Consider the following 27,244-nt stretch of genomic DNA (forward strand, 5'->3'; position numbering starts at 1 on the left):
TAATTGCTGAGCTGGGTGTGTGCAGGCGTAGGTTCATTAACATCTGGAGCAGAGATCCCCCCATGATGCAGTGCTTCCCTGCTTTTCTGGTCCCAGAGTGCAGTGCGGTTCTTGCCTTAGAATCTCCATTCTGTATGCTAATGGAGATGCCTCCCTGTCCCATCTTTGATGCAGATGAGGCATGGGGACTTGCCTTAATCTTGTCTCCCTTGTCAGAAGGGGTCTAGGTGTATCTCTCACCACCCTTCACTGCTCTCTGCAAGTCTTTTCTCTGATCGGGTTTGGTTTTGGGGGTGGGTGTCTTTCATGAGTCAGACAGGCTGGATACTGTGCCCTGGTTCCCCAAGAACACAGAACTGACTGGTATCACTGATGCATGTCTGCATTACACCTTTCATTGTTAATTATACAGCATTTCTATATAGTAGGAAAATATCCCTTTTAAAGAACCAGGCATAACTGTTGATGACTTGTTCAGAGTTCACTCAGGTATAGCTGTGTTTTCTCCAAAGAGAATCATTCTGCGTTTGGTTCAAGATCAGTTGGTTTGCTATCTCTTTCTTTATCTCTTAATTTTACTTTTTGAGCAGGTTTATGATTTTTGGCAGCATAATATATTTACCTCCTTGAGTGCTCCTCTAGGTAGACTTGAAGTGTGCACAAGTTGCACAGTGAAAAATGACTGGATCATTAAAAAAAAAAGGACTATGTTTATTAAAGGTCATGATGTATGTGTTGTTTGATCAAGTCAGTGCTATTTGCTATATAGAATGTTAACAATTGTGATGTGAATCTTTGATGGGGTGTTTGTATTGCAACCAAAGCAAGAGGATGAAGAAACCAGTGACCTTTCACATTGGGGAGGAAAATTACCTGCCATACCCTAAAAAGAGTTTCAGCTGTCAATATTGGAGGAAGGATCTGAGATCTGGGTCTCAGAAAGGAAGCTGGTATTTGGGTTTTGGAACAGGTTTTTGGTTCCAGTGAGGAACATATTCTGTCTACCCCCTGGGCTGAGAAGGTGTAGAGCTGAACAACACGGATCATGATGGAGAAACACACTGGGGAGACTTTGTATACTTTGAACTCTGGGATTGTTGTAGCATTCCCTAGAGAATGAGCACATTTGTTGTGAATTAACCCCTCCAAGAGTCTGAGATATACTCGCTTAGTCCCTGCAACTCTGCTGTCTTGTAGTATTGATTCTGAAATTGGATGAACATTAGTGACTCTGCTAGGGATGCCGTAAGCTCTTTGCTAACAATGATTGGGGTGGACCAAAATACTAATTTATTTTAACTGTACTTACAATACTGCTTTGATAGCTTGAGGTGTAAACATAATATGTATTTTCCAAAGATAGATTTTGTAAGAAATCCCTACTGTTGGGATCCATACTCTTGTATGAGACCTGGTAGGGAATTCTACTAGCTTAAAGTTTCAAGGCCATTTACTCCAAAGACAGTTCCAACAGGGAACAACCTCTACTGCCTTCAACTATCTGTTTCTTTTTCTTAATCATGTTGACTGTAGAGGAACTCCTTGGCTTTTATTGTGCGTCTCTCATCTGTTGCTAGGATATCTTTGTCTTTCCTTTGTCTATTCAGCAACTTTTTCTTGAGCTAAAAGAACAGGAGTACTTGTGGCACCTTAGAGACTAACAAATTTATTAGAGCATACGCTTTCGTGGGCTACAGCCCACTTCTTCGGATGCATATAGAGTGAAACATATATTGAGGAGATATATATACACACATACAGAGAGCATGAACAGGTGGGAGTTGTCTTACCAACTCTGAGAGGCCAATTAAGTAAGAGAAAAAAACTTTTGAAGTGATAATCAAGATAGCTCAGTACAGTTTGATAAGAAGTGTGAGAGTACTTACAAGGGGAGATAGATTCAATGTTTCTAATGGCTCAGCCATTCCCAGTCCTTATTCAATCCTGAGTTGATTGTGTCTAGTTTGCATATCAATTCCAGCTCAGCAGTCTCTCGTTGGAGTCTGTTTTTGAAGTTTTTCTGTTGTAAGATAGCCACCCACAGGTCTGTCATTGAATGGCCAGACAGGTTAAAGTGTTCTCCCACTGGTTTTTGAGTATTATGATTCCTGATGTCAGATTTGTGTCCATTAATTCTTTTGCGTAGAGACTGTCCGGTTTGGCCAATGTACATGGCAGAGGGGCATTGCCGGCACATGATGGCATATATCACATTGGTAGATGTGCAGGTGAACGAGCCCCTGATGGTATGGCTGATGTGATTAGGCCCTATGATGATGTCACTTGAATAGATATGTGGACAGAGTTGGCATCGGGCTTTGTTACAAGGATAGGTTCCTGGGTTGGCCAACCCGGACAGTCTCTATGCAAAAGAATTAATGGACACAAATCTCTGGGTAAGAATCTGGAACCAGAGTTTGGGGAAGTGCTGAGCTAGCTTTGAACACCAGTAGCCTCTTCTGTAGGTGCAGAAAGAATTAATTTTTTTCATTTCAGTTTATTCAACTAGATCGGTTCAATTACTATTTAATTAAAAGTTAAGAAACAATTGGGAGCTGAAAAGGCAGGAAATCTTGTTTTCCTTTTCCAATCTATGAATAAAAAGTTGTAGGTGTGAGAGGGGTGAGATCTACTAGAGCTAAAGTCTACTAGAGCTAAAGTCTGGCACCATGAAGGACATGGTGCCAGAAACAAATGAGTTCAGTTCACTAACTACAGATAATACTGCCTTTGTATAAAAAATAATCATTTTAAATGCAAAACATGTTTTGATAAACTTTCTGATGAACTTTTTTTTTTTTTTTTTTTTTTTTAGGTATCCAGCACTTTTAAGGTAGCTTTATCTCATTAAAAAAATAAAATGCTGTTTTTGTGCATTTTTTCATTCAATCTGAATTTCCATCCAAATACAGCTTGACACAAATAACAAATAAAATTACTTATCTAGTAAATAAGAAATGCATCATCCTTCTTCGAGTGATTGCTCATATCGATTCCAATTCGGTGTGCGTGCGCAGTCATCAGAAAGTTTTTCCCCTAGCAGCTCCCGTTGGGTTGGCTGTGGAGCCCCCTGGAGTGGCGCCTTCATAGTGCTCAATATATGACCCTGCCGACCCGGCGCCTCCTCAGTTCCTTCTTACTGCCAGTGACGGTCATTGGAACTGTGGTGTCTTGCTTTGCAAGCTATCCAAGTTTCCCTAGCATTGGTCGTTTGTTCTTTGTATTTCTTAGTTAGTTCTTAGTTGTTACAGTTAAGTTAGTTAGCTGTTGGGCTGGCAGGTTTACCCTCCACTCCGACTGCATTTCCTTGGGGGGCTTACATGCCCAAGTCCCAGGAGTTCAAGCCCTGAAAGTCCTGCAACAAACCCATGCCAATGGGTGACCCCCACAATGCTTGTTTAAAGTGTCTGGAGGAGGCTCCCCAGGCAGACAAGTGCAGGATTTGTAAAGGGTTTCGCCCCAGAACAAAAAAGGAGTGAGACTTTTGCCTCAAGCAGCTCCTTATGGAGGCAGCACTCAGACCACAACCTCCAGCAGTGCGGCAAGACCCGGTACCAAGCTCATTGGTGCGCAGCGTCCCGGCGACAGTGGTGGAAGCAGCACTGCAGAAAGACTCTGGCAGAGACCCGCGGCACCGCTGCTCCCCAGTGCCGAAACCGGCAGGATTGAGCCGGCACCGCTCCCACTCCCCGGTGCAGAAGCGGCACTGGAAGCAAGAGAGGAGCGGATCTCCGTCCCAGAGACCCACCCCTCTGGAGCCAGCCAATGGGGCGCGTCCCAGAGAGGAGCACCCAGTGCCGAAGTCTGTGGAGATGGCACCGTCGACTTTGGCCCCACAAGTTGGACTCCCCTGCCCAGGTCATCGAGGAGGTGGAATTGCCATCCACCCTGGATGCCTTTGAGGCCGCGAGGGACCTCATCGCCATGACAGCACCGAGGACACCCATCCTTCGCGCCAAGCCTCTGGTACCGCATTGTGTGGCACCGTCTCAAGGCAAACCAGCGATGCTCTGTCCCTTGGCACTGCTGATGGAATCATGGCGCCGCTCGCAGTCCCGGTGCTGGTCGTACTCACGGCACTGCTCCAGGTCACACCAGCACTCCCGCTTGCGACACTGATCCTCACGTTGATCCCTGTCGCGTAGCAGGTCCTGCTCCCGACACCGGTCCAGGTCCCGACACCGGTCCCGATTGCCGGGCTTGGGCCGCTGCAGTAGCTCGGCAGGGAGGAGCCGCCTTCCGGAGGCACCTGAGAGCCAGAGCGTCCTACTTGAATCCATGCTGACTGTTCCTGATCACTTTCCTCTCTAAGTGCTTCATAATTGATTCCTTGAGGACCTGCTCCATGATTTTTCCAGGGACTGAGGTGAGGCTGACTGGTCTGTAGTTCCCCGGATCCTCCTTCTTCCCTTTTTTAAAGATGGGCACTACATTAGCCTTTTTCCAGTCATCCGGGACCTCCCCCGATCGCCATGAGTTTTCAAAGATAATGGCCAATGGCTCCGCAATCACATCCACCAACTCCTTTAGCACCCTCGGATGCAGCGCATCCGGCCCCATGGACTTGTGCTCGTCCAGTTTTTCTAAATAGTCCCGAACCACTTCTTTCTCCACAGAGGACTGGTCACCTTCTCCCCATACTGTGCTGCCCAGTGCAGCAGTCTGGGAGCTGACCTTGTTTGTGAAGACAGAGGCAAAAAAACCATTGAGTACGTTAGCTTTTTCCACATCCTCTGTCACTAGGTTGCTTCCCTCATTCAGTAAGGGGCCCACACTTCCCTTGACTTTCTTCTTGTTGCTAACATACCTGAAGAAACCCTTCTTGTTACTCTTAACATCTCTTGCTAGCTGCAACTCCAAATGTGATTTGGCCTTCCTGATTTCACTCTTGCATGCCTCAGCAATATATTTATACTCCTCCCTGGTCATTTGTCCAATGTTCCACTTCTTGTAAGCTTCTTTTTTGCGTTTAAGATCAGCAAGGATTTTACCGTTAAGCCAAGCTGGTCGCCTGCCATATTTACTATTCTTTCTACACATCGGGATGTTTTTTTCCTGCAACCTCAATAAAGATTCTTTAAAATACAGCCAGCTCTCCTGAACTCCTTTCCCCCTCATGTTATTCTCCCAAGGGATCCTGCCCATCAGTTCCCTGAGGGAGTCAAAGTCTGCTTTTCTGAAGTCCAGGGTCTGTATTCTGCTGCTCTCCTTTCTTCCTTGTGTCAGGATCCTGAACTCGACCATCTCATGGTCACTGCCTCCCAGGTTCCCATCCATTTCTGCTTCCCCTACTAATTCTTCCCGGTTTGTGAGCAGCAGGTCTAGAAGACCTCTGCCCCTAGTTGGTTCCTCCAGAACTTGCACCAGGAAATTGTCCCCTACACTTTCCAAAAACTTCCTGGATTGTCTATGCACTGCTGTATTGCCCTCCCAGCAGATATCAGGGTGATTAAAGTCTCCCATGAGAACCAGAGCCTGTGATCTAGTAACTTCTGCTAGTTGCCGGAAGAAAGCCTCGTCCACTTCATCCCCCTGGTCTGGTGGTCTATAGCAGACTCCCACCACGACATCACCCTTGTTGCTCACACTTCTAAACTTAATCCAGAGACTCTCCGTTTTTTCTGCAGTTTCATATCGGAGCTCTGAGCAGTCATACTCCTCTCCCACATACAATGCAACTCCCCCACCTTTTCTGTCCTGCCTGTCCTTCCTGAACAGTTTATATCCATCCATGACAGTACTCCAGTCATGTGAGTTATCCCACCAAGTCTCTGTTATTCCAATCACATCATAGTTCCTTGACTGTGCCAAGACTTCCAGTTCTCCTTGCTTGTTTCCCAGGCTTCTTGCATTTGTGTATAGGCACTTAAGATAACTCGCCGATCGTCCTGCTTTCTCAGTATGAGACAGGAGTCCTCCCCTCTTGCGGTCTCCTGCTCGTGCTTCCTGCCAGTATCCCATTTCCCCACTTACCTCAGGGCTTTGGTCTCCTTCCCCCGGTGAACCTAGTTTAAAACCCTCCTCACTAGGTTAGCCAGCCTGCTTCCGAAGATGCTCTTCCCTCTCTTCGTTAGGTGGAGCCCGTCTCTGCCTAGCACTCCTCCTTCTTGGAACACCATCCCACGGTCGAAGAATCCAAAGCCTTCTCTCCGACACCACCTGCATAGCCATTTGTTGACTTCCACAATTCGACGGTCTCTACCCAGGCCTTTTCCCTGCACAGGGAAGATGGACGAGAACACCACTTGCGCCTCAAATTCCTTTATCCTTCTTCCCAGAGCCACGTAGTCTGCAGTGATCCGCTCAAGGTCATTCTTGGCAGTATCATTGGTGCCCACGTGGAGAAGCAGGAAGGGATAGCGATCCGAGGGCTTGATGAGTCTCGACAGTCTTTCCGTCACATCGTGAATCCTAGCTCCTGGCAAGCAGCAGACCTCTCGGTTGTCTCGGTCGGGGCGGCAGATAGATGACTCAGTCCCCTTGAGGAGGGAGTCCCCGACCACCACCACCCACCTCCAATGTGTGCGTGCTAAGGATTTATATAGAGGCAATATGATATTTTCTCTTTTCTAATGATTCCCAACATTCTGTTAGCTTTTTTGACTGCCGCTGCACATTGAATGGATGTTTTCAGAGAACTATCCATAATGACTCCAAGATCTCTTTCTTGAGTAGTAACAGCTAATTTAGACCCCATCATTTTATGTATATAGTTGGGATTATGTTTTCCAATATGCATTAATTGCATTTATCAACACTGAATTTCATCTGCCAATTTGTTGCCCAGTCATCAGTTATGTGAGACTCCTTTGTAACTTTCTGCAGTCTGCTTTGGACTTAACTATCTTGAGTAATTTTGTATCATCTGCAAATTTTGCCATCTTACTGTTTACCCCTTTTTCCAGATCATTTATGAATATATTGAATAGTACTGGTTCCAATACAGACCCCTGGTGGCCACTACGATTTACCTCTCTTACCTGAAAACTGACCATTTATTCCTAACCTTAGTTTCCTATCTTTTAACCAGTTACTGATCCATGAGAGGACTTTCCCTCTTATCCCCGTGACAGATTGCTTTGCTTAAGAGCCTTTGGTGAGGGACCTTGACAAAGGCTTTCTGAAAATCTCTGTACACTATATCCACTGGATCCCCCTTGTCCACATGCTTGTTGACCCCCCTCAAAGAATTCTAGTAGATTGGTTAGGCATGATTTTTCTTTACAAAAACCATGTTGACTCTTCCCAAACAAATCATGTTCATCTATCAGTCTGCAATTTCTGTTCTTTACTACAGTTGCAACCAGTTTGCCTAGTACTGAAGTTAGGCTTACTGGCCTGTAATTGCTGGGATCGCCTCTGGAGCCTTTTAAAAAAATTGGCATCACATTAGCTATTCTCCAGTCATCTGGTACAGAAACTGATTTAAATGATAGATTACGTACCACAGTTAGTAGTTCTACAATTTCACATTTGAGTTCCTTCAGAACTCTTGGGTGAATACCATCTGGACCTGGTGACTTCTTACTGTTTTATCAGTTTGTTCCAAAAACCTCCTCTAATGACACCTCAATCCAGGGCCGGTGCAAGGATATTTTGCGCCCTAGGCGAAACTTCCACCTTCCGCCCCCCTCCCCCCCACACACATCGGTTCATTGAGGGGCATTCCCAACGAGCCTTTATAGACCCCAGGGGCCAGCCTGCCCAGGGGCCAGCCGTGCCCAGGGGCTGCTCCCCAGACCAGGTTCCCCACTTCCTGCGCCCTGAACTCCCCTGGAGCGTGCACAGCCCCCCCGTGAGCCCTCCCCACACTACCCCACCCCGGCGGCCCCCGCCCCAAGTCCACTCACTGGCTTTGCCGGGCTTGGGCCGCTGCAGTAGCTCGGCAGGGAGGAGCCGCCTTCCGGAGGCACCTGAGAGCCAGAGCGTCCTACTTGCAACGGCGACGAGCCCCAGCCATGGAGGAGGCGGCGTGGCGCAGGGGGGCAGCAGCCCTGCAAAGGCGGCGGCGCCATTAGCGGGGAGCAGCCACGCCTCCTGCCCAAGCTGCGGCCAGGCCCCCCCCCCCCCCGCACTGCCAGGGTGCAGGGCCCTGAGCCTGCTCCGGGAGGGGCAGCGGCGGCTCAAACGCCCAGGAGCCGCAGAACCCGAGCGCGGTTAGGGGGAATCCAGGGGATGCACCTGCCCGGGCTGCGACCCACCCGGCGCTCCCCCGGGGACGCCTGCAGTGGATGCATGCGAGCGGCGGCCCCTGTGCCCCCCCCCATCTCTCCCCTGCTGTGCTCGGGCTCTGCAGCTCCCGGGAGTGTGAGCCGCCACTGCCACTGCCACTGCCCCTCCCGGAGCAGGCTCAGGGCCCCACGCCCCAGTGGTGGCTCACATGCCCGGGAGCTGCAGAGCCCGAGGGGGGAGCCAGGGGGCGCACGGGGGCCGCCAACCACATGCATCTGCTGCAGCCTGCAAGAGCCCCCGGGGGGGGGCGCTGGGCAGGAGGGGCAGGGGGCACAGCTGCTCCCCGCTAGCGGTCCTGCCGCCTTTGCAGGGCTGCTGCCCCGCTGCGCCCCGCCGGCTCCTCCATGGCTGGGGCTCGCAGCGACGCTCTGGCTCTCTGGTGCCTCCGGAAGGTGGCTCCTCCCTGTCGAGCCAGGGCACTGCTTTTTTAGGGTTACCATATTTCAACAATCAAAAAAGAGGATGGGGGGGGAGAGCCCCACCTGAGCCCTGCCCCCATCCACTCCCTCCCACTTCCCACCCCCCTCAGAACTCCCAAAAAACCCCTGCTCCTTGTCCCCTGACTGCCCCCTCCTGAGACCCCCCCCACCGTAACTGCCCCCCTAGGACCCTTCCTGTTCCCTGGTTGCCCCAACCCTTATCCACACTGCCATCCCCATACAGACCCCCAGGACTCCCATGCCCCAATCAACCACTCCCTGCCCCCTGACAGACCCCCCCCCCGAACTCCCGACCCATCCAACCCTCCCCCTGCTCCCTGTCCCCTGACAGCTCCAATCCCTCTCCACACCCCCGCCCCCTGACAGTCCCCCCCAGAACTCCCAACCCATCCAACCACCCGCTCCCACCACTGCCCCCCAGGACTCCCCTTGCCGATGCCTCTCGAGCCGCTGGCTCCACGTGGAGCCAAACCAAACAGGCTGCCGAGCGCACAGCCCCTCCCCCACAGAGTGCTGGCAACGCGATACTGAGGTAGGGGGAGCAGGGGAGGGACTCTGGCTGCTGGAGGCCAATGGGAGCGGCTAAATCAGGCCCAGGCACCCAATCAGCCGCGCTGCCCTCTGCGTGAGGGGAAGGGAGGGGAGGGAGGAAAAATCCCGGACGCCCCCAACCACTTGGTGCCCTAGGCGACTGCCTGGTTCACCTAGTGGTTGCACAGGCCCTGCTTCACATTTGAGTTCCTTCAGAACTCTTGGGTGAATACCATCTGGTCCTGGTGACTTCTTACTGTTTTATCAATTTGTTCCAAAAACCTCCTCTAATGACACCTCAATCTGTGACAGTTCCTCAGATTTGAAATCTAAAAAGAATGGCTCAGGTTTGGGAATCTCCCTCACATCCTCAGCCATGAAGACCGATGCAAAGAATTCATGTAGTTTCTCTGCAGTGGCCTTGTCTTCCTTGAGTGCTCCTATAGCATCTCGATCGTCCAGTGGCCCCACTGGTTGTATAGCAGACTTCCTGCTTCTGATGTACTTAAAACATTTTTTTGCTATTACTTTTTGAGTCTTTGGCTAGCTGTTCTTCAAATTCTTTTTTGGCCTTCCTAATTGTAATTTTATGCTTCACTTGCCAGGGTTTATACTCCTTTCTATTTTCCTCAATAGGATTTAACTTCCACTTTTTAAAGGATGCCTTTTTGCCTCTCACTGCTTCTTTTACTTTGTTGTTTAGTAATGGTGGCACTTTTTTGGTCTTCTTACTGTGTTTTTAAATTTAGGGTATACATTTAAGCTGAGCCTCAATTATGGTGTCTTTAAAGTTTTCATACAGCTTGCAGGGATTTCACTTTTGGCACTGTACCTTTTAATTTCTGTTTAACTAACTTCCTCATTTTTGTGTAGTTCCCCTTTCAGAAATTAAATGCTACTGTAGTGGGCTGCTGGGGTGTTCTCTCCCTCCCCCCCCCCCCCCCCGCCAGGGATATTAAATTTTATTTTATTATGATCACTGTTACCAAGCGGTTCAGCTATATTCACCTCTTGGACCAGATCTTGTGCTCCACTTAGGACTAAATCAAAAATTGCCTCTCCTCTTGTGCGTTCCAGGACTAGCTGCTCCAAGAAGCAGTCATTTAAGGTGTCAAGAAACTTTATCTCTGCATCCCGTCCTGAGGTAATATGTACCCAGTCAATATGGGGATAGTTGAAATCCCAATTATTATTGAGTTTTTTTAATCTTTATAGCCTCTCTTATCTCCCTGAGCATTGCAGTCACTATCACCATCTTGGTCAACAGTATATTCCTGCTGCTATATTGTTATTATTCAAGCATGGAATTACTATCCATACAAATTGTATGGTACTTCATTTGACTCTACTTTCTTTCACAGATGGTGCCACCCCCCAACCCCCCACCAACATGACCTGTTCTGTCCTTCCAATATATTTTGTACTCTTGTATTATTGTGTCCCATTCATTATCCTCATTCCACCAAGTTTCTGTGATACCTATTATGTCAATATCCTCATTTAATATGAGGCACTCAAGTTCACCCATCTTATTATTTAGATTTCTAGCATTTGTATATAGGCACTTAAAAACTGTCATTTTTTAGCCGTCTGCCATTATGTGATATAATTGAATGGGAATCTTTTTCATTTGACTGTTTCTCATCAGACCCTACTTGTATTTTATCATCTTCCATCCTCTCCTCTTTACTAGGACATAGAGAATCTCCATTAATAAATTTTCCCCTAAGGGATGTCTCTGTCCGAACCACATGTTCTTCCGCACCTATCGGCTTTCCCCCAACCCTTAGTTTAAAAACTGCTCTATAATCTTCTTCATTTTAAGTTCCAGTAATCTGGTTCCATTTTGGTTTAGGTGGAGCCCATCCTTCTTGTATAGGCTCCCCCTTTCCCAAAAGTTTCCCCAGTTCCTAATAAATCGAAACCCCTCCTTCCTACACCATCATCTCATCCACACACTGAGACCCTGCAGTTCTGCCTAACTGGCCCTGTGCGTGGAACTGGAAGCATTTCATATAATGCTACCATGGAGGTCCTGGACTTCTCTCTTACCTAGCAGCCTAAATTTGGCCTGCAGGACCTCTTTCCTATCCTTCCCTATGTCATTGGTACCTACATGTGCCACGACTACCAGCTCTTCCCCAGCTCTACATAAGTCTGTCTAGATGTCTTGAGAGATCTGCAACCTTAGCACCTGCCAGGCAAGTCACCATGCAGTTTTCCCCATCATCGCAAACCCAGCTGTTTCTAATGATCTAATCACCCATTACTATTGCCTGTCTCTTCCTAATAACAGGAGTTCCCTTCTGCAGAGAGGTATCCTCAGTGTGAGAGGATACCATGGCATCATCTGGAAGGAGGGTCCAAACTATGGGATTGTTTCCCTCTGCTCCAATTTGATGTTCTCCTTCCCTGAGACTTTCATCTGCCTCAACAGCACAGAAGCTGTATCCTCCAAGTTAGCAAAAAGAACCACCAAATTTAGCATAAAGGCTGTATTTAGTTGCAAATCACCATGTTTCAATGGGCATCAGCTAATGAGAATAAACCTTTCCTTAGAAAAATAATAAAAAGTACAAATGGAAAACATTTTAAAATCAATTATTTAAATCAAGGTTTCTGGCTTATTTAAATAATAATTAAGATCAGTGATTTAAATTGCTTTGATTTAAATCAGTCTACCCAGCTTGAAATTGACTTACGTTACATATTTCTTGTGCATTTTCTTTACTTTGCAGGCCGCTCCCCCTTTACCACTTTTTTAGATATCTATAGTACAGAAGCAGCACAGCAACTTCAAAAAGTGTTCTAAATGATTTAACTATTGATACAACTGACTGGTGTCTGGTCTGAATTAGATTGGACCGTAGCTATGATGTTTGTGCCACATATTATTACGGACTGATGGGTTCCAGGGTGAGCACCTGAAGGAACTCCTGCCATAATCCTTGTAAAACTATTCTGAAATCAACATAGCATAAAGACTACAAAAGGCAAAAATCTTAAACAAGCCAGAGGCTGGCATCACAGCTGAGGGTTGTGATTACATTGACACTATATGTCTCAACATAGATCTTATGTGGTTAGTGTAAAAACTGTGATTGAACACCTTGAAACTCCAGTTACATTTGATACTCTCATGTTGACAAACTGCTTCAAAACAACAAGGAGTCTGGTGGCACCTTAAAGACTAACAGATTTATTTGGGCATAAGCTTTCGTGCCCAAATAAATCTGATAGTCTTTAAGGTGCCACCAGACTCCTTGTTGTTTTTGTAGATACAGACTAACACGGCTACCCCCTGATACTTGCTTCAAAACATCACTTTCTTTGTGGCCTCAGTACACCACCCTATTCAAGTTTGACACCAGCTCAGGAGACAGGGACTCACCTCTCCCCAAGCACAGGTTTATCTCATGAGGAGCCTATTTCACTCTGAAGACATCCCACTCTGTCCTCAGTGACTGGAAAACCTATGGAGACTCCAGTCACAGTAGAATTGATACTGCCTCAGTCACCTTAGAGCATACTCTATAGATTCTTGTTTTCTTTCCACCACATTATGTTGGCTTATCAGATGCATGCACCCAGAATCAAACTAGTTGAAGTTTAGTTGATGCTAGACTTGTAGGAGCTCTTGGAATTATGAGTTTACAAAGCGTATTGGAATTGAGAGTTGTGACTTGATCAATCCATGACACACTTGGCTCTGGGGCCTACACAGACATATGCTAGCATTGCAACTGGAATCAATTCTTGCTCCAGTGGCACTATTCTCTTTTCAGCATGGGCAGCTGTACAACATTCTGCATCTCCTGTCCAAGAAGAAAGAAAAAGGTGAACATGCAAGACTGCTATCTTGACACAGATACCAAATATCTATCACTTGGCCAAAGGAGGAAGAAAACCAAATGTTCAGCTTTTTCAGCATATATTTATGAAGAATTTTTTTTACCAAACTTTTCATTGCTTTTCCTAAAAAAACCCCCCAGAATCTCAAAATTAGTGCACAAGTGTAAGGTATCAGAGGGGTAGCCGTGTTCGTCTGAATCTGTAAAAAGCAACAGAGGGTCCTGTGGCACCTTTAAGACTAACAGAAGTATTGGGAGCATAAGCTTTCGTGGGTAAGAACCTCACTTCTTCAGATGCAACTAACAGAAGTATTGGGAGCATAAGCTTTCGTGGGTAAGAACCTCACTTCTTCAGATGCAAGAGTCTTGCATCTGAAGAAGTGAGGTTCTTACCCACGAAAGCTTATGCTCCCAATACTTCTGTTAGTCTTAAAGGTGCCACAAGTGTAAGGTAGTAGAAGAAATATTTGGACTTAGTAAAGCATTTGACACTGTCTTACATACATCACTTCAAAATTAATTCACATTGGCTTTGAGTGGAACACTGCCTTGTGTACTGAAAACAGGCTGAAGGGCCATAAACAAAGGCTAATGATAACAATGTATCAAGTAGCAAAAAGTTGAGATAGGATGGTACACAACTAGGATTAATGAGATGAAATTGAAAAGGAGAAGAATGAGGCTGAATATCGGAAAAATCTAAATGACAACAAAATAGCCCTGAAATGGTAGAAACTCTCTCACTTGGAATATTTAGAACAGTAGAAAATACTAGAAAATATTCTGTAAAAGAGCATTCTGCATTTGTGGAGAGATGGACTGTAAGATCTAATAAGTCTTTAATAAGTTCCTTCTACGATTGTATGAAAATGGCTAGGGTTATTCCATTTTATTTGGAAACCGTCCATAACTCTGGTATATCTAAAGTAAGTGGACACTGTTCTTCCTCTAGAAAGGTTGGCGCCTCTTGTTTTGATGGATCCTTATTAACTAGGTGAGAGGGACATCTGGCAACATGAAGCTACCATCCAAGCAATCTGCAAAAGGGCAGAAGTAGTTGGAACACAGGGACACTGCTGACTTTCTGCTGCACTCACCATGAAAACCTGGTAGAGGCTACAATGGCCAGAGAAGAGTGATAGGACATGTGTTTTGGCACCCCTTCTCTTTGATTGTAACATTAAAATGACTGTTTACCAGTCTTCAAAGCTTACACTGTACATTGGGGACTACTAATCATTATTGCCAAGTATTAGTTGATACACAAAATGATTTGTGAGGTGGAAGAAGGCTCCCTTCCAAAAAAATACAAACAAAAAAAACCAAAACAATATTTTTTTAAATCAGTCCATCAGTGAGCTAGTTAGTATGGTCTTTAATGTCCATGTTGCAACAATAAGAGCAGCGGTCACTGGGATAGATGTCCGCTGCCAATATCTAGGAATCAATGGGAACGATAACAGAAGCACAAGGGCCTGCTGTGTGATGGCAAAGTTAAGAAAACTAAAGCCACTCTTGTTCCCTAGCATGTGTCATGGGAGGGGGTCCGGTGGGGAAAAACAGGATGCGATCATTTAATTACAGGCTGTATCATAATGCATATGCATAGTGGTCTGGATTAAGATTGGATGATCAACCTTAATTCTAGCATTTCAAAACATTTGAGTGCTTGACTTTGCACTTTTACTATGCTCTTATTGTAATTTGTGTGTGTAATGTTTTATTTAGGTGGTGATAAAGGAAACGGAGAAACACATACGGGAAGAAAATTATGCTCTTACCTGGGAAATATCACTATTAATTCAGACTGCTTCCTTTTTGGGCCAGTGTAGGCACAGTGTGTATCTACAGAATTCTTGATGGCTGTAGTAGCTGTTTATATATGATGGGATTGCATGTTTTCCCTAAAATGGAGGATTAGCTGATCATGGACATAATTTTAGAAAAAAGCAAGAGAGAGTCCTGTGGCACCTTTAAGACTAACAGATGTATTTGAGCATAAGCTTTCGTGGGTGAATACCCACTTCGTCAGACGCATGTAATGGAAATTTCCAGAGGCAGGTATAAATATGCAGGCAAGAATCAGTCTGGAGATAACGAGGTTAGTTCAATCAGGGAGGGTGAGGTCCTCTGCTAGCAGTTGAGGTGTGAACACCAAGGGAGGAGAAACTGCTTTTGTAGTTGGCTAGCCATTCACAGTCTTTGTTTAATCCTGATCTGATGGTGTCAAATTTGCAAATGAACTGAAGCTCAGCAGTTTCTCTTTGGAGTCTGGTCCTGAAGTTTTTTTGCTGCAAGATGGCTACCTTTACATCTGATATTGTGTGGCCAGGGAGGTTGAAGTGTTCTCCTACAGGTTTTTGTATAATTTTAGAAGGGATTCAGTGGAGACACAAGTGGATCCTTGAGATTCTGAAGTCAACAGAATTCATGAGAAAAACTACCTGGAGCCCCCACCTTGTTCCTTATTACAATTGGAGTACGTAATAGTGTCTTCTAGACACAGCTCATTTTAAAGTCTTCGTGTCCCAAACTAAGGTCTGGAACAATGGATGTATCAGAGAGAATTTGTCAGGTGGCTACTGTCAACAAGTTGAGAACATTGAGCCTGATGTCTTTAGCACTGTTCATTACTCATGGCATGCCTTTTTATGATGCAGCCTCAGTGGATCCCCAAAAGGCTCAACATATGGCTCCATGTCTAGTTAGCAGCTGGTATAAAGTGGAGTGCCCCAAGGGTCGGTCCTGGGGCCGGCTTTGTTCAATATCTTCATTAATGATCTGGAGGATGGCATGGATTGCACCCTCAGCAAGTTTGCAGATAACACTAAACTAAAGCGTAGATACGCTGGAAGGTAGGGATAGGATACAGAGGGACCTAGACAAATTAGAGGATTGGGCCAAAAGAAACCTGATGAGGTTCAACAAGGACAAGTGCAGAGTCCTGCATTTAGGACGGAAGAATCCCATGCACTGCTACAGACTAGGGACCGAATGGCTAGGAAGCAGTTCTGCAGAAAAGGACCTGGGGGTTACAGTGGACGAGAAGCTGGATATGAGTCAACAGTGTGCCCTTGTTGCCAAGAAGGCTAACGGCATATTGGGCTGCATTCGTAGGAGCATTGCCAGCAGATAGAGGGACATGATCATTCCCCTCTATTCGACATTGGTGAGGCCTCATCTGGAGTACTGTGTCCAGTTTTGGGCCCCACACTACAAGAAGGATGTGGAAAAATTGGAAAGAGTCCAGTGGAGGGCAACAAAAATGATTAGGGGGCTGGAGCACATGACTTGTGAGGAGAGGCTGAGGGAACTGGGATTATTTAGTCTGCAGAAGAGAAGAATGAGGGGGGATTTGATAGCTGCTTTCAACTACCTGAAAGGGGGTTCCAAAGACGATGGATCTAGACTGTTCTCAGGGGTGTACCAGATGGCAGAACAAGGTGCAATGGTCTCAAGTTGCAGTGGAGGAGGTTTAGGTTGGATATTAGGAAAAACTTTTTCACTAGGAGGGTGGTGAAGCACTGGAATGGGTTACCTAGGGAGGTGGTGGAATCTTGTTCCTTAGAGGTTTTTAAGGTCAGGCTTGACAAAGCCCTGGCTGGGATGATTTTGTTGGGGATTGGTCCTGCTTTGAGCAGGGGGTTGGACTAGATGGCCTCCTGAGGTCCCTTCCAACCCTGATATTCTATGATTCTATGTGATTTAAAGACAACAGTGATGCTATGGCTTTAGTAGCTGTGTATTCGAAAACGGACTAAACAAGTAATTATGGAAATAACTGCATGTTACCCAGAGTTTTGGAGCATTCATTCCTGCTATCTAGGAGGATCTATGGGATTTAACAGGGGAGACTTTGTGAGGAGGATAGTAAATGTGACTACGTTCACAATTTAGAATATTTTGGCTCTCTCTGTAGCTTCTACTGTGGAAGGTTGGCTGTTTAAAAAAAAAAAATCGGACAGGTCTGGTCAGGACCATAAGACCTTTTGGCTGCAGAATACCTAACTACCTCCATCTTTCCAATACTGAAGTAATTACTGGGGCTTAAGGGTGGACAAGTCCTGTGAGGCAAGCTGTGTCTCCAATGATTTTCTTCTGGTCTGAAGCTTCCTCTGAATCCTCCTTGAAAGCCCACCTCTACAAAATAAATAAATAAAAGAGGCAAAAGACAGTAAAGACTGCAGCCATATCATTTCTGTGTGTTTTGTTCAGTATGGCCACTAACTGAGGATTGAAGGAGCCGACCAGTAGACTGAGGGGAATCAAAGCTGACACTCTTACCTGGTTTGAAATATGCTACCCACACTTCCCCTAAGGCTCATCAAGCCAGCTCTGTGACTGGGAGGCCTGGGTGCTTCCTAAGTCAGAAATCTGGCAGACCTGCCTTCTGTTCTAATGCATGGGCAAGATTAGCCCTGAAGAGCCCTCTCTGGTCAGATTGTTCACAATGAATGATCAGACTCCACACTGAACAAATTGATCTCCCAGTCTTTAGGGTCAGCCTGTGCATATGAAACCTTTTTTTTTTATCCTTTCAAGAATCTTTTTCTCTCCTATCAAAACACAGATTTAAAAAGAGCATACTGCTGTTTCCAGGCTCTTTGAAGCAGGGAAAAACTGCACAGTACAAGTGCGTTTGGAGCTGGCCAGAAAGTGCCTTATCTCTCAGCAGTGTTTGGCTCTGCTGACTGTAATACTAACAACTGAAAGGAGAGCCCAGATGGCATGAACTGGTCTTTTGGAAGTGAAGAATTTGAAATAGTATTCCTTATCATTTGAGTAATTGTTAGTCATTTATAGAATAGCATACAAACCAATGATGTTGCTCCCCATACTTATTTCCTGTTCTTGTGTGTAACAGAAATATAGTGTTTAGCTGATATTAGTGTGAAAAGTATGCTTCATCAAAATACATTTTTGAAGGAAGCTGTTTTTTAATTAAGCCATAAAGAGGAAATCTCATTTCAAAAAAGTTGTTTTAACTGACAACGTTTTTATGCATTGGTGCAATATTATTTTTTAATCTTACATTTGTTAGTTTGTATATATAATGTTTCTAATTTGTTTCTGTGCAAAATTGCTGTCTAGAAGAAACAAACAAATCTACTAAGGAAGATTTAAGGCCCGTGCATCCTCTACTAAGAGTGATAGAACCTCCTCCGCAGCCTTCTGAACCTACCAAAGTGAAAGAAGAAATTAAGAAAAAGAGAACTGGAAATTGTTCAGAGAATGCAACAAGAGAAGCTGGGCCTGAGGGATTTGTAAGTAACAGGTTTATTCCACTTAATTTGAATAAGATATCATACAGCTAAGGTATTTGAATAATTATTATACAACCAATACATATTTTCATGTTGTTATAACATTTTACTGGCTAGAATTCTCTTATGTTAAGTATCAGTATGCAAGTAATTTTTCAGTGTATCCAATGATCTAATTTGCAGAAAGCTACAATTCAGTATAAACTGGACCCTGAGATCCCAACCTTGGAATAGAATTCATTTTCCAGGAGTTTATTGCCATTCTTCTAACAATTTCTTAGTAGCATCTGTGTGTATGATGTAATATGGACAACTGAGTTAAGCACCTTAACTCAAATTCATTAGTTTTGTTAGACCGGTAATTCTAGAGCCAAATATCTAGGTATGAATTAGGTGAACTCCATATCCCTTCATTTATAAATACATAAGTGGTACACTCTGAAATGAGTTTTCTAGTAAATTTGCCTTTTAAACAATTCCAGAATTTATCAGAGCTTGAACCGCACCACCTCAGACAACGAGAAGACTATTTAAAACAGAAGCGAGATACATTGATGGCTATGAAGGAGGAGTCAAGAAATAATCTACCAACACCAAATATAGATCAGAAAGAAGAGGCATTATCTTCTAAAGAGGTGAAGGATTAACACTTTAATCAGCATGACTAATCTTGTTTAGAAAAATCACAGACTACTTCAATGAAGATATGGATATTGCAACTGAATATTAAAACAGGACAAAAGAACAAGGAAAAAGTGGTAGAATTTAATGGCAGAACAAACTCAGTTACAAGTTATTCATTGTGCAGAAATTAATTCTGCAATCTAAAATCAGTATAGCTAAGAAGCAGAAAGCTTAGTGATTGTGAGCATTAAATGCTTTTTCTACAGTGGTAAATCTTCATAATAAACCCATGCTCTGTGTTCTTGCACATATTGTTAAACTGCTTCGTTGCATGACAGTTTGCTCCTATCTGCTAGTGAGATGTGATTTTGCATACTGGTTCCCTGAAATGTTAGCTCCTTTTTTGCTAACACACGCAGAAAAACAACGTTCATGGTCAACACCGCTAGCTTGAATTTTCTGAGAAGTGTTATTTTACAGAAGGGTTAAGTTTGATAACTTCCTTTCTTTTGAGACTTTGTAAAGTGTTTTTCTTGTATTTCAAGTGAGGAAATGCCCTATAGCCTCAGCTACTGGTGGAGGAGGCAGCAGTATTAAGGCAAGGAGGCCTGAAGTTTGGGTGCTACTACCATCTTTTTGCCTTGCACAAAATCTAGGCTTTTGTGCTGAAAGCAATCTTCCTGTGAGAGAGTTAGGACGATGGAAAAGCAAAAGGATCTCTTCATAACTGGCATATTCTTGATGGCTCTAATCTCTCCTGTCAATAGACAGTTGTAGTGGTGACCTGGAAAATTCACTACTGTAGCCTATCATTCTCTTGAAGAGGCAGGAATAGGTGTGCATTGCCCATTTAGCACAATACAAAGTAGACCAAACTGCCTATGAATAGCAACATCACCATCCAAGAGAACGAATGTTTCCTTTGTGATTTTTTTTAAAATTTAAAATACAGACAAGACCAGTTGGTCCCTTATAAAGGGGGAATGAGTACTGTGAGTTTGTAGGGGAACTGAAGAGATTAAGATGCCAGAACACTTGTTTTTGCTGTTTGCTGCTGTGTCCAAGCAGAGAAGGATTGAAACCTTCATTTCTGGATTAGGGATTTTAAATTTACATAAATTAAACCTCAGGCTTCCTTCCTAGGGCATCTGATCCATAAGTATTCAGCAATGAGTTCCATGAGATTTTTAAAAATTACTTAGTTCTGTAAGTAAGAACAGCATCAGATGTACACTACCTCTGATAAAATAAATTATCAGTTATTATTAGCTGGGGTCAGTCCCTGCTGTGTGGTAAAAGTAGCACACTTAGAGTATATCTACACTGCAATTAGACACCCCTTAGCCCAAACCCTGAGAGCCTGAGTCAAGTGGCATGGGCCAACCAGGGCTTTTTATTCGCAGTGTAGGTGCTAATATATTGCATTAGCTTTTGTCTTCTTCTGCAGCAACTGTTAATGGCCATTTTCAGTCAGGAAACTGGCCTAAAAGGACCACATGTCCGTTCTGGTACAGCAATTCCTATATTTCTAAGCCATTTACTTCATCCTGTCATAATCAGATACTAGAAGTTGCCTTGCAAAAAGAGATCTGTGTCCCACTTGAATGCACACAACCTGAGTTATTTAGTGGTGTAAGGATGGTTGAAAGAAGGAAATCACTGCAGTGTGATTCAGCAGAGACTTAAGGATAAGAACATAAGAACATAAGAAAGGCCGTACCAGGTCAGACCAAAGGTCCATCTAGCCCAGTATCCTGTCTTCCAACAGTGGCCAATGCCAGGTGCCCCAGAGGGAGTGAACCTAACAGGCAATGATCAAGTGATCTCTCTCCTGCCATCCATCTCCACCCTCTGACAGACAGAGGCTAGGGACACCATTCCTTACCCGTCCTGGCTAATAGCCATTAATGGACTTAACCACCATGAATTTATCCAGTTCTCTTTTAAACTCTGTTATAGTCCTAGCCTTCACAACCTCCTCAGGTAAGGAGTTCCACAAGTTGACTGTGCGCTGCGTGAAGAAGAACTTCCTTTTATTTGTTTTAAATCTGCTGCCTATTAATTTCATTTGATGACCCCTAGTTCTTGTATTATGGGAATAAGAAAATAACTTTTCCTTATCCACTTTCTCCACATCACTCATGATTTTATATACCTCTATCATATCCTCCCTTAGTCTCCTCTTTTCCAAGCTGAAGAGTCCTAGCCTCTTTAATCTCTCCTCATATGGGACCCGTTCCAAACCCTTAATCATTTTAGTTGCCCTTTTCTGAACCTTTTCTAGTGCCAGTATATCTTTTTTGAGATGAGGAGACCACATCTGTACGCAGTATTCGAGATGAGGGCGTACCATCGATTTATATAAGGGCAATAATATATTCTCAGTCTTATTCTCTATCCCCTTTTTAATGATTCCTAACATCCTGTTTGCTTTTTTGACCGCCTCTGCACACTGCGTGGACATTTTCAGAGAACTATCCACGATGACTCCAAGATCTTTTTCCTGACTTGTTGTAGCTAAATTAGCCCCATCATATTGTATGTATAGTTGGGGTTATTTTTTCCAATGTGCATTACTTTACATTTATCCACATTAAATTTCATTTGCCATTTTGTTGCCCAATCACTTAGTTTTGTGAGATCTTTTTGAAGTTCTTCACAGTCTGCTTTGGACTTAACTATCTTTAGCAGTTTAGTATCATCTGCAAACTTTGCTACCTCACTGTTTACCCCTTTCTCCAGATCATTTATGAATAAGTTGAATAGGATCGGTCCGAGGACTGACCCTTGGGGAACACCACTAGTTACCCCTCTCCATTCTGAGAATTTACCATTAATTCCTACCCTTTGTTCCCTGTCTTTTAACCAGTTCTCAATCCATGAAAGGACCTTCCCTTTTATCCCATGGCAGCTTAATTTACATAAGAGCCTTTGGTGAGGGACCTTGTCAAAGGCTTTCTGGAAATCTAAGTACACTATGTCCACTGGATCCCCCTTGTCCACGTTTGTTGACCCCTTCAAAGAATTCTAATAGATTTCCCTTTACAGAAACCATGTTGACTATTGCTCAACAGTTTATGTTTTTCTATGTGTCGGACAATTTTATTCTTAACTATTGTTTCGACTAATTTGCCCGGTACAGACGTTAGACTTACCGGTCTGATTGCCGGGATCACCTCTAGAGCCCTTTTTAAATATTGGCGTTACATTAGCTAACTTCCAGTCATTGGGTACAGAAGCTGATTTAAAGGACAGGTTACAAACCTTAGTTAACAGTTCCGCAACTTCACATTTGAGTTCTTTCAGAACTCTTGGGTGAATGCCATCTGGTCCCGGTGACTTGTTAATGTTAAGTTTATCAATTAATTCCAAAACCTCCTCTCGTGACACTTCAATCCGTGACAGTTCTTCAGATTTGTCACCTACAAAAGCCAGCTCAGGTTTGGGATTCTCCCTAACATCCTCAGCCGTGAAGACTGAAGCAAAGAACCCATTTAGTTTCTCCGCAATGACTTTATCGTCTTTAAGCACTCCTTTTGTATCTCGATCATCAAGGGGCCCCACTGGTTGTTTAGCAGGCTTCCTGCTTCTGATGTAATAACAAAATGTTTTTTAAGTACCTTTGGAGTTTTTGGCTAGCTGTTCTTCAAACTCCTCTTTGGCTTTTCTTATTACATTCTTGCACTTAATTTGGCAGCGTTTATGCTCCTTTCTATTTGCCTCACTAGGATCTGACTTCCACTTTTTAAAGGAAGTCTTTTTATCTCTCACTGCTTCTTTTACATGGTTGTTAAGCCACAGTGGCTCTTTTTTAGTTCTTTTACTGTGTTTCTTAATTGGGGGTATACATTGAAGTTGGGCCTCTATTATGGTGTCTTTAAAAAGCACCCATGCAGCTTGCAGGGATTTCACTTTAGTCACTGTACCTTTTAACTTCTGTTTAACTAACCCCCTCATTTTTGCATAGTTCCCCTTTTTGAAATTAAATGCCACAGTGTTGGGCTGTTGAGATGTTCTTCCCACCACAGGGATATTGATAAAGTTTAGAAAACTCCTAAAAGTAGGATAGAGAAGTTAATCTGATGAGACCAATGATGCCTGACATCAAAACAGCATGCCTCCCCCCTTACATGTAAGCATTGAAGCTCACAGTTCAATAAACAAGATGGAATTCAGTACTCTCTGTACAGCTGCTTGATTAGACATATTGGTGGGAGTTAAAGAATCCATAACCATGTTTATTCCTAAGCTAGGACCATAGTATTGGTCAGTGTGTGCTGTGTTTCTAAGTTTGTCGACAGAAGACCATTTGAAAGCAATCTGCCCCATTTGTTTCTGTAACTTTTTGGAAACACAACCCCTGAAGAGCAGAAAGCAGGAAAACTTTTTTCCTCTAATTGGAACTGGTGACAGGATCTAGTGAACCTGGTGTGGACCCCATCCTCCAAGACAAGAGCAAGCACTGTAAGTCTGTGTAGTTCTTTGAGAAAACTCAAAGACAATATCCTTGCAGTGTTACAATTGAATCTAATTTAGGATTATACAATACTCCAGGCAATGACTCAGGTGCAGGGAGGTGGAGATGAGCTCAGCGTGGGAAGGTTTCAAGAAGTAAGCTAAGGAATTTATAGGTAGACCCAGAATAAAATGGAAGCATTTCCCCTATATAAGTGATTACTGAACAAGGGGCCTGATGCCTTGCTTTCCCTCCCTCTTGCTAGACATACCCTACCGGAACAAGAAACTGGAATAAAAAAAGGGTATTGGAGCCAGGTGCCAGGATCAGGCCCAAAATATATAGAGGAAATTTGGTCAAAAAGTAAAGTCAGAAAAAACATTTCCAACCTACTTTTCTGTTTAGTATATGGGCATTTGTCATACAAATGGAAGATTTGATCTGCAATGACGTGATAAACACGAAAAAATATTTTGACTGTCTTCCCTGTCAGAGGAGGTCAGGGAAATTCTAATTCTTATCAAAGGGCACTTTTGAAAAAAATGTGTGTGACATTAATGGAAATTACATCTTGATGGGGGAAACTGTAAATATATATGTGTAGCTAAGCTCCAGTATGCAGCCTACAGCTCTGAAAGGTGACCTTCAAAACTGAGTTTGTCATTTTTCCCCAACTTATGAGACTTGTGGTCCATGAAGATCCACTTTTGCTGTATTTATTATTGGCAGTGCTTATTTATTTTTAAATTTAAGCTATTGGCTGACTTCTCATGGGAAAACCTCTCTGAGAGGGACTTAAGCTTCGCTTCATGCTGATATCACTACTATTTACATATGAAGCACATACAAACTACAGTGCCTGCTCTGCTAACTCATTAACTGACTAAAAGTAAAGCTGTTATATTTTCGTACATGGGAGGGAAACATGCCCCCCACCCAGACCCCCACTCCAAGAGCAGTTTAGAGTAATGTGTGGTACTAGGTCACAGAAAATGAATTTATATGGGCTTTTGAGATCAAAGATGTGTTTCCAAAAGACAAACTTCAGGGGAAAATAAGACATAAAAGTTGTTAAACATATTGAGAAGACTTAAACATATACTAACGTGGTCTAGTAGAAACATAAGATTTGCAAGGCCACATAAAGGGAAAATATGGGAAACAATGCAGATCTAAATAAAGCAGAACTGTATGACCTTATACAGCAACTGTGCCAGAGATTGACGAATCAATACTATGGGGCTCGTGCAGAATTGAGCCCAATGAGATATTCTTGGAGTGGTACATAACCAACTTTGGAGAGTGTCTGTGAAAGAAAACAGTACCTCCCCCCACTCACCCACCCTCCACTAGACTTCTTTGCCAAAGATAATACCATAGTCACTAAAAGATTTTGGGACGTTCTCTCCTAGCAAGATTTAAATGCTAGTGTAGTCATAAAAGCATCATGGTGTTCTCTGAATCACTTCCATGTTAAACTTAATGTTAGAAAAATTTTCTAAAAAAGGCAAGTACTGCAAACACCACCTCTAATTGTAAACTCAGGACAGGTTTTGCTACTAGTCTCTTGTATCACACCAGTAATATAGACTCTGCAATAAGAATTTCAATGACAATTGCACTGATTTCTGAGAGTACAATTCACCTAACACTTCTGTAGCAGTATTGGCTCTGTAGTGCTAAGCACAGAGATAACTTGTGTCAGAAAGTAAGCAGACATGGTAAGGTACCATTACTACACAATGACTTGTCAGGATTAAAAGCTGATTTAACTGATAGTAAAGGAAGTCATCATAACAACTTGCTGCAGATCAAAGTAAATAGGGGGTATAAGTCAGCTTTCTTATAAAGACCTTTCTAAATTCTTTTAATTTAAAAAAAATTAATGAGTTTTATTATACTTGGAAGATTGGATTGCCTTGTCTCTCAGCTCTGCCCCTCTAAAGAGTTAAGGAGCAGCGCTGACTGACTTCAAAGGAAATCTAGGCCTCCTCTGGGAGGATTATTACATTACAGTAGGGGGAGGGCAGAGCCATACTTGCTCAGGGAAACAGAATGCTTCTCCCCAAACCGTTAAAATACTTTTATATATTTGATAGAGAATAATGGGTTTGAGGGATCAGGTACCACAGCATGGCAAGGTCAGAATCACTAATATTCAGGGTCCAGCTCGTCTGATGCTAAGCCTCCAATGGTGATCAACACCAAATACTTCAGAAGAAGGAAGAGAGTACGCTGAATGTTTACACTATTAATGATTATTGTGATTTATGGGGAAGAGGGAGTTACTTTCTTCAGAGCTTAATCTGGAATGTTATCAATATCATTGTTTTAAAAGAGTAAATATTGAGTTAAGCACACAGCTCTGTGCCAGAAAGCCCCATTAAATAGCTGCTTGAGCTACTACAAACATTTGTTAGCCTTCAAGTCCCTCCCCACCCCGGACTCCTCCTGTTTGAAGATATCACACAATGCATCATGTTGACATCAACACTGGTTACAGTGAATTAGCATTTAATGCTGTACAATGGGATAGCTTCAGCAAAGCTGGAGTTTCCAAGTTGACTTGAGGGAGGTGCAAAATAGCTTACAAATTATTAAATTATTTCAGTACCATAAGATCCCATATTCTGGTAATGTAAGAAGATATCTGCAGATGTGTACTAAAGACAATTATTATTATTGCTTTGTAATTCACTTTTACATACCACTATGCTATACAAATTATGTTGGTCACAAAACTAACGTGTTAGGATCTGGCTGAGGAACATGGGGTGCATCATGCTCTCCTTTGTGCTTGGACAGTGTGTTGTCCCCAGGTGTAAATTACAGCAAGTATCATAGAAAATTAGAGTTGGAAGAGCCCTCAGGAGGTCATCTAGTCTAACCCCCTGCTCAAAGCAGACCAACCCCAACTAAATCATCCCAGCCAGGGCATTGTCAAGCTAGGCCTTAAAAACCTCTAAGAATGGAGATTCACCACCTCCCTAGGTAACCCATTCCAGTGCTTCACCATTCCATTAGTGAAATAGTTTTTCCTGATATCCAACCTAGACCTCCTCCATTGCAACTTGAGACCATTGCTCCTTGTTCTGTCATCTGTCACCACTGAGAACAGCTGAGCTCCATCCTCTTTAGAACCTCCCTTCAGGTAGTTGAAGGCTACTAGCAACTCCGTCCTCACTCTTCTCTAAACAAGCCCAGTTCCCTCAGCCACTCTTTGTAAGGCATGTGCCCCAGCCCCTTTATTTTCATTGCCCTCTGCTAGACTCTCTCCAACTTCTCCGCATCCTTTCTGTAGTGGGGGCCCCAAAACTGGGCCCAATACCCCAGATGTGGCCTCACCAGTGTCAAATAGAGGGGAATAATCACTTTCCTCAATCTGCTAGCAATGCTCCTACTAATGCAGCCCAATATGCCGTTAGTCTTCTTGGCAACAAGGGCACACTGCTGACTCACATTCAGCTTCTCATCCACTGTAATCCCCAGGTCCTTTTCTGCAGAACTGCTGCTTAGCCAGTCGGTCCTCAGCCTGTAGCAGTGCATGGGATTCTTCTGTCCTAAGTGCACTTGTACTTGTTGAACCTCATCCGATTTCTTTTGGCCCAACCCTCCAATTTGTCTAGGTCTACCGAACCTATACCATTGTTATCAGCCATCCTGAGCTTTAGGAAGCTGCCAAGATTGCAATTTTTGCAAGTAATTTCCCTTTCAATATTATTTAATTCTGAGTTCTAGAGAAAAATCTCTATTCATTGTTTATGGTCTGAATTGACTTATAAAGTTTCAGTAGATTTTTATTATTGGAAGTCAGAATTTTCTATGCAGTCAGAGAGGTTATACTGT

General features: G+C 43.7%; 1 protein-coding gene across 1 annotated transcript in view; it reads left to right on the forward strand.

Moving 5' to 3' along the window:
* Window positions 1-27,244, forward strand: part of CFAP36 (cilia and flagella associated protein 36) — a 130,247-nt gene that overhangs the window by 102,847 nt on the left and 156 nt on the right. The window contains exons 8-9 of the mRNA XM_065400889.1: window positions 18,146-18,318; window positions 18,801-18,953. Of these exons, the coding sequence (XP_065256961.1) occupies window positions 18,146-18,318; window positions 18,801-18,953 (326 nt within the window). The remainder of the gene's footprint in view (window positions 1-18,145; window positions 18,319-18,800; window positions 18,954-27,244) is intronic.

The sequence above is a fragment of the Emys orbicularis genome, chromosome 3 (genome assembly GCF_028017835.1).
Source record: "Emys orbicularis isolate rEmyOrb1 chromosome 3, rEmyOrb1.hap1, whole genome shotgun sequence".
NCBI classification, from domain to species: Eukaryota; Metazoa; Chordata; order Testudines; family Emydidae; genus Emys; species Emys orbicularis.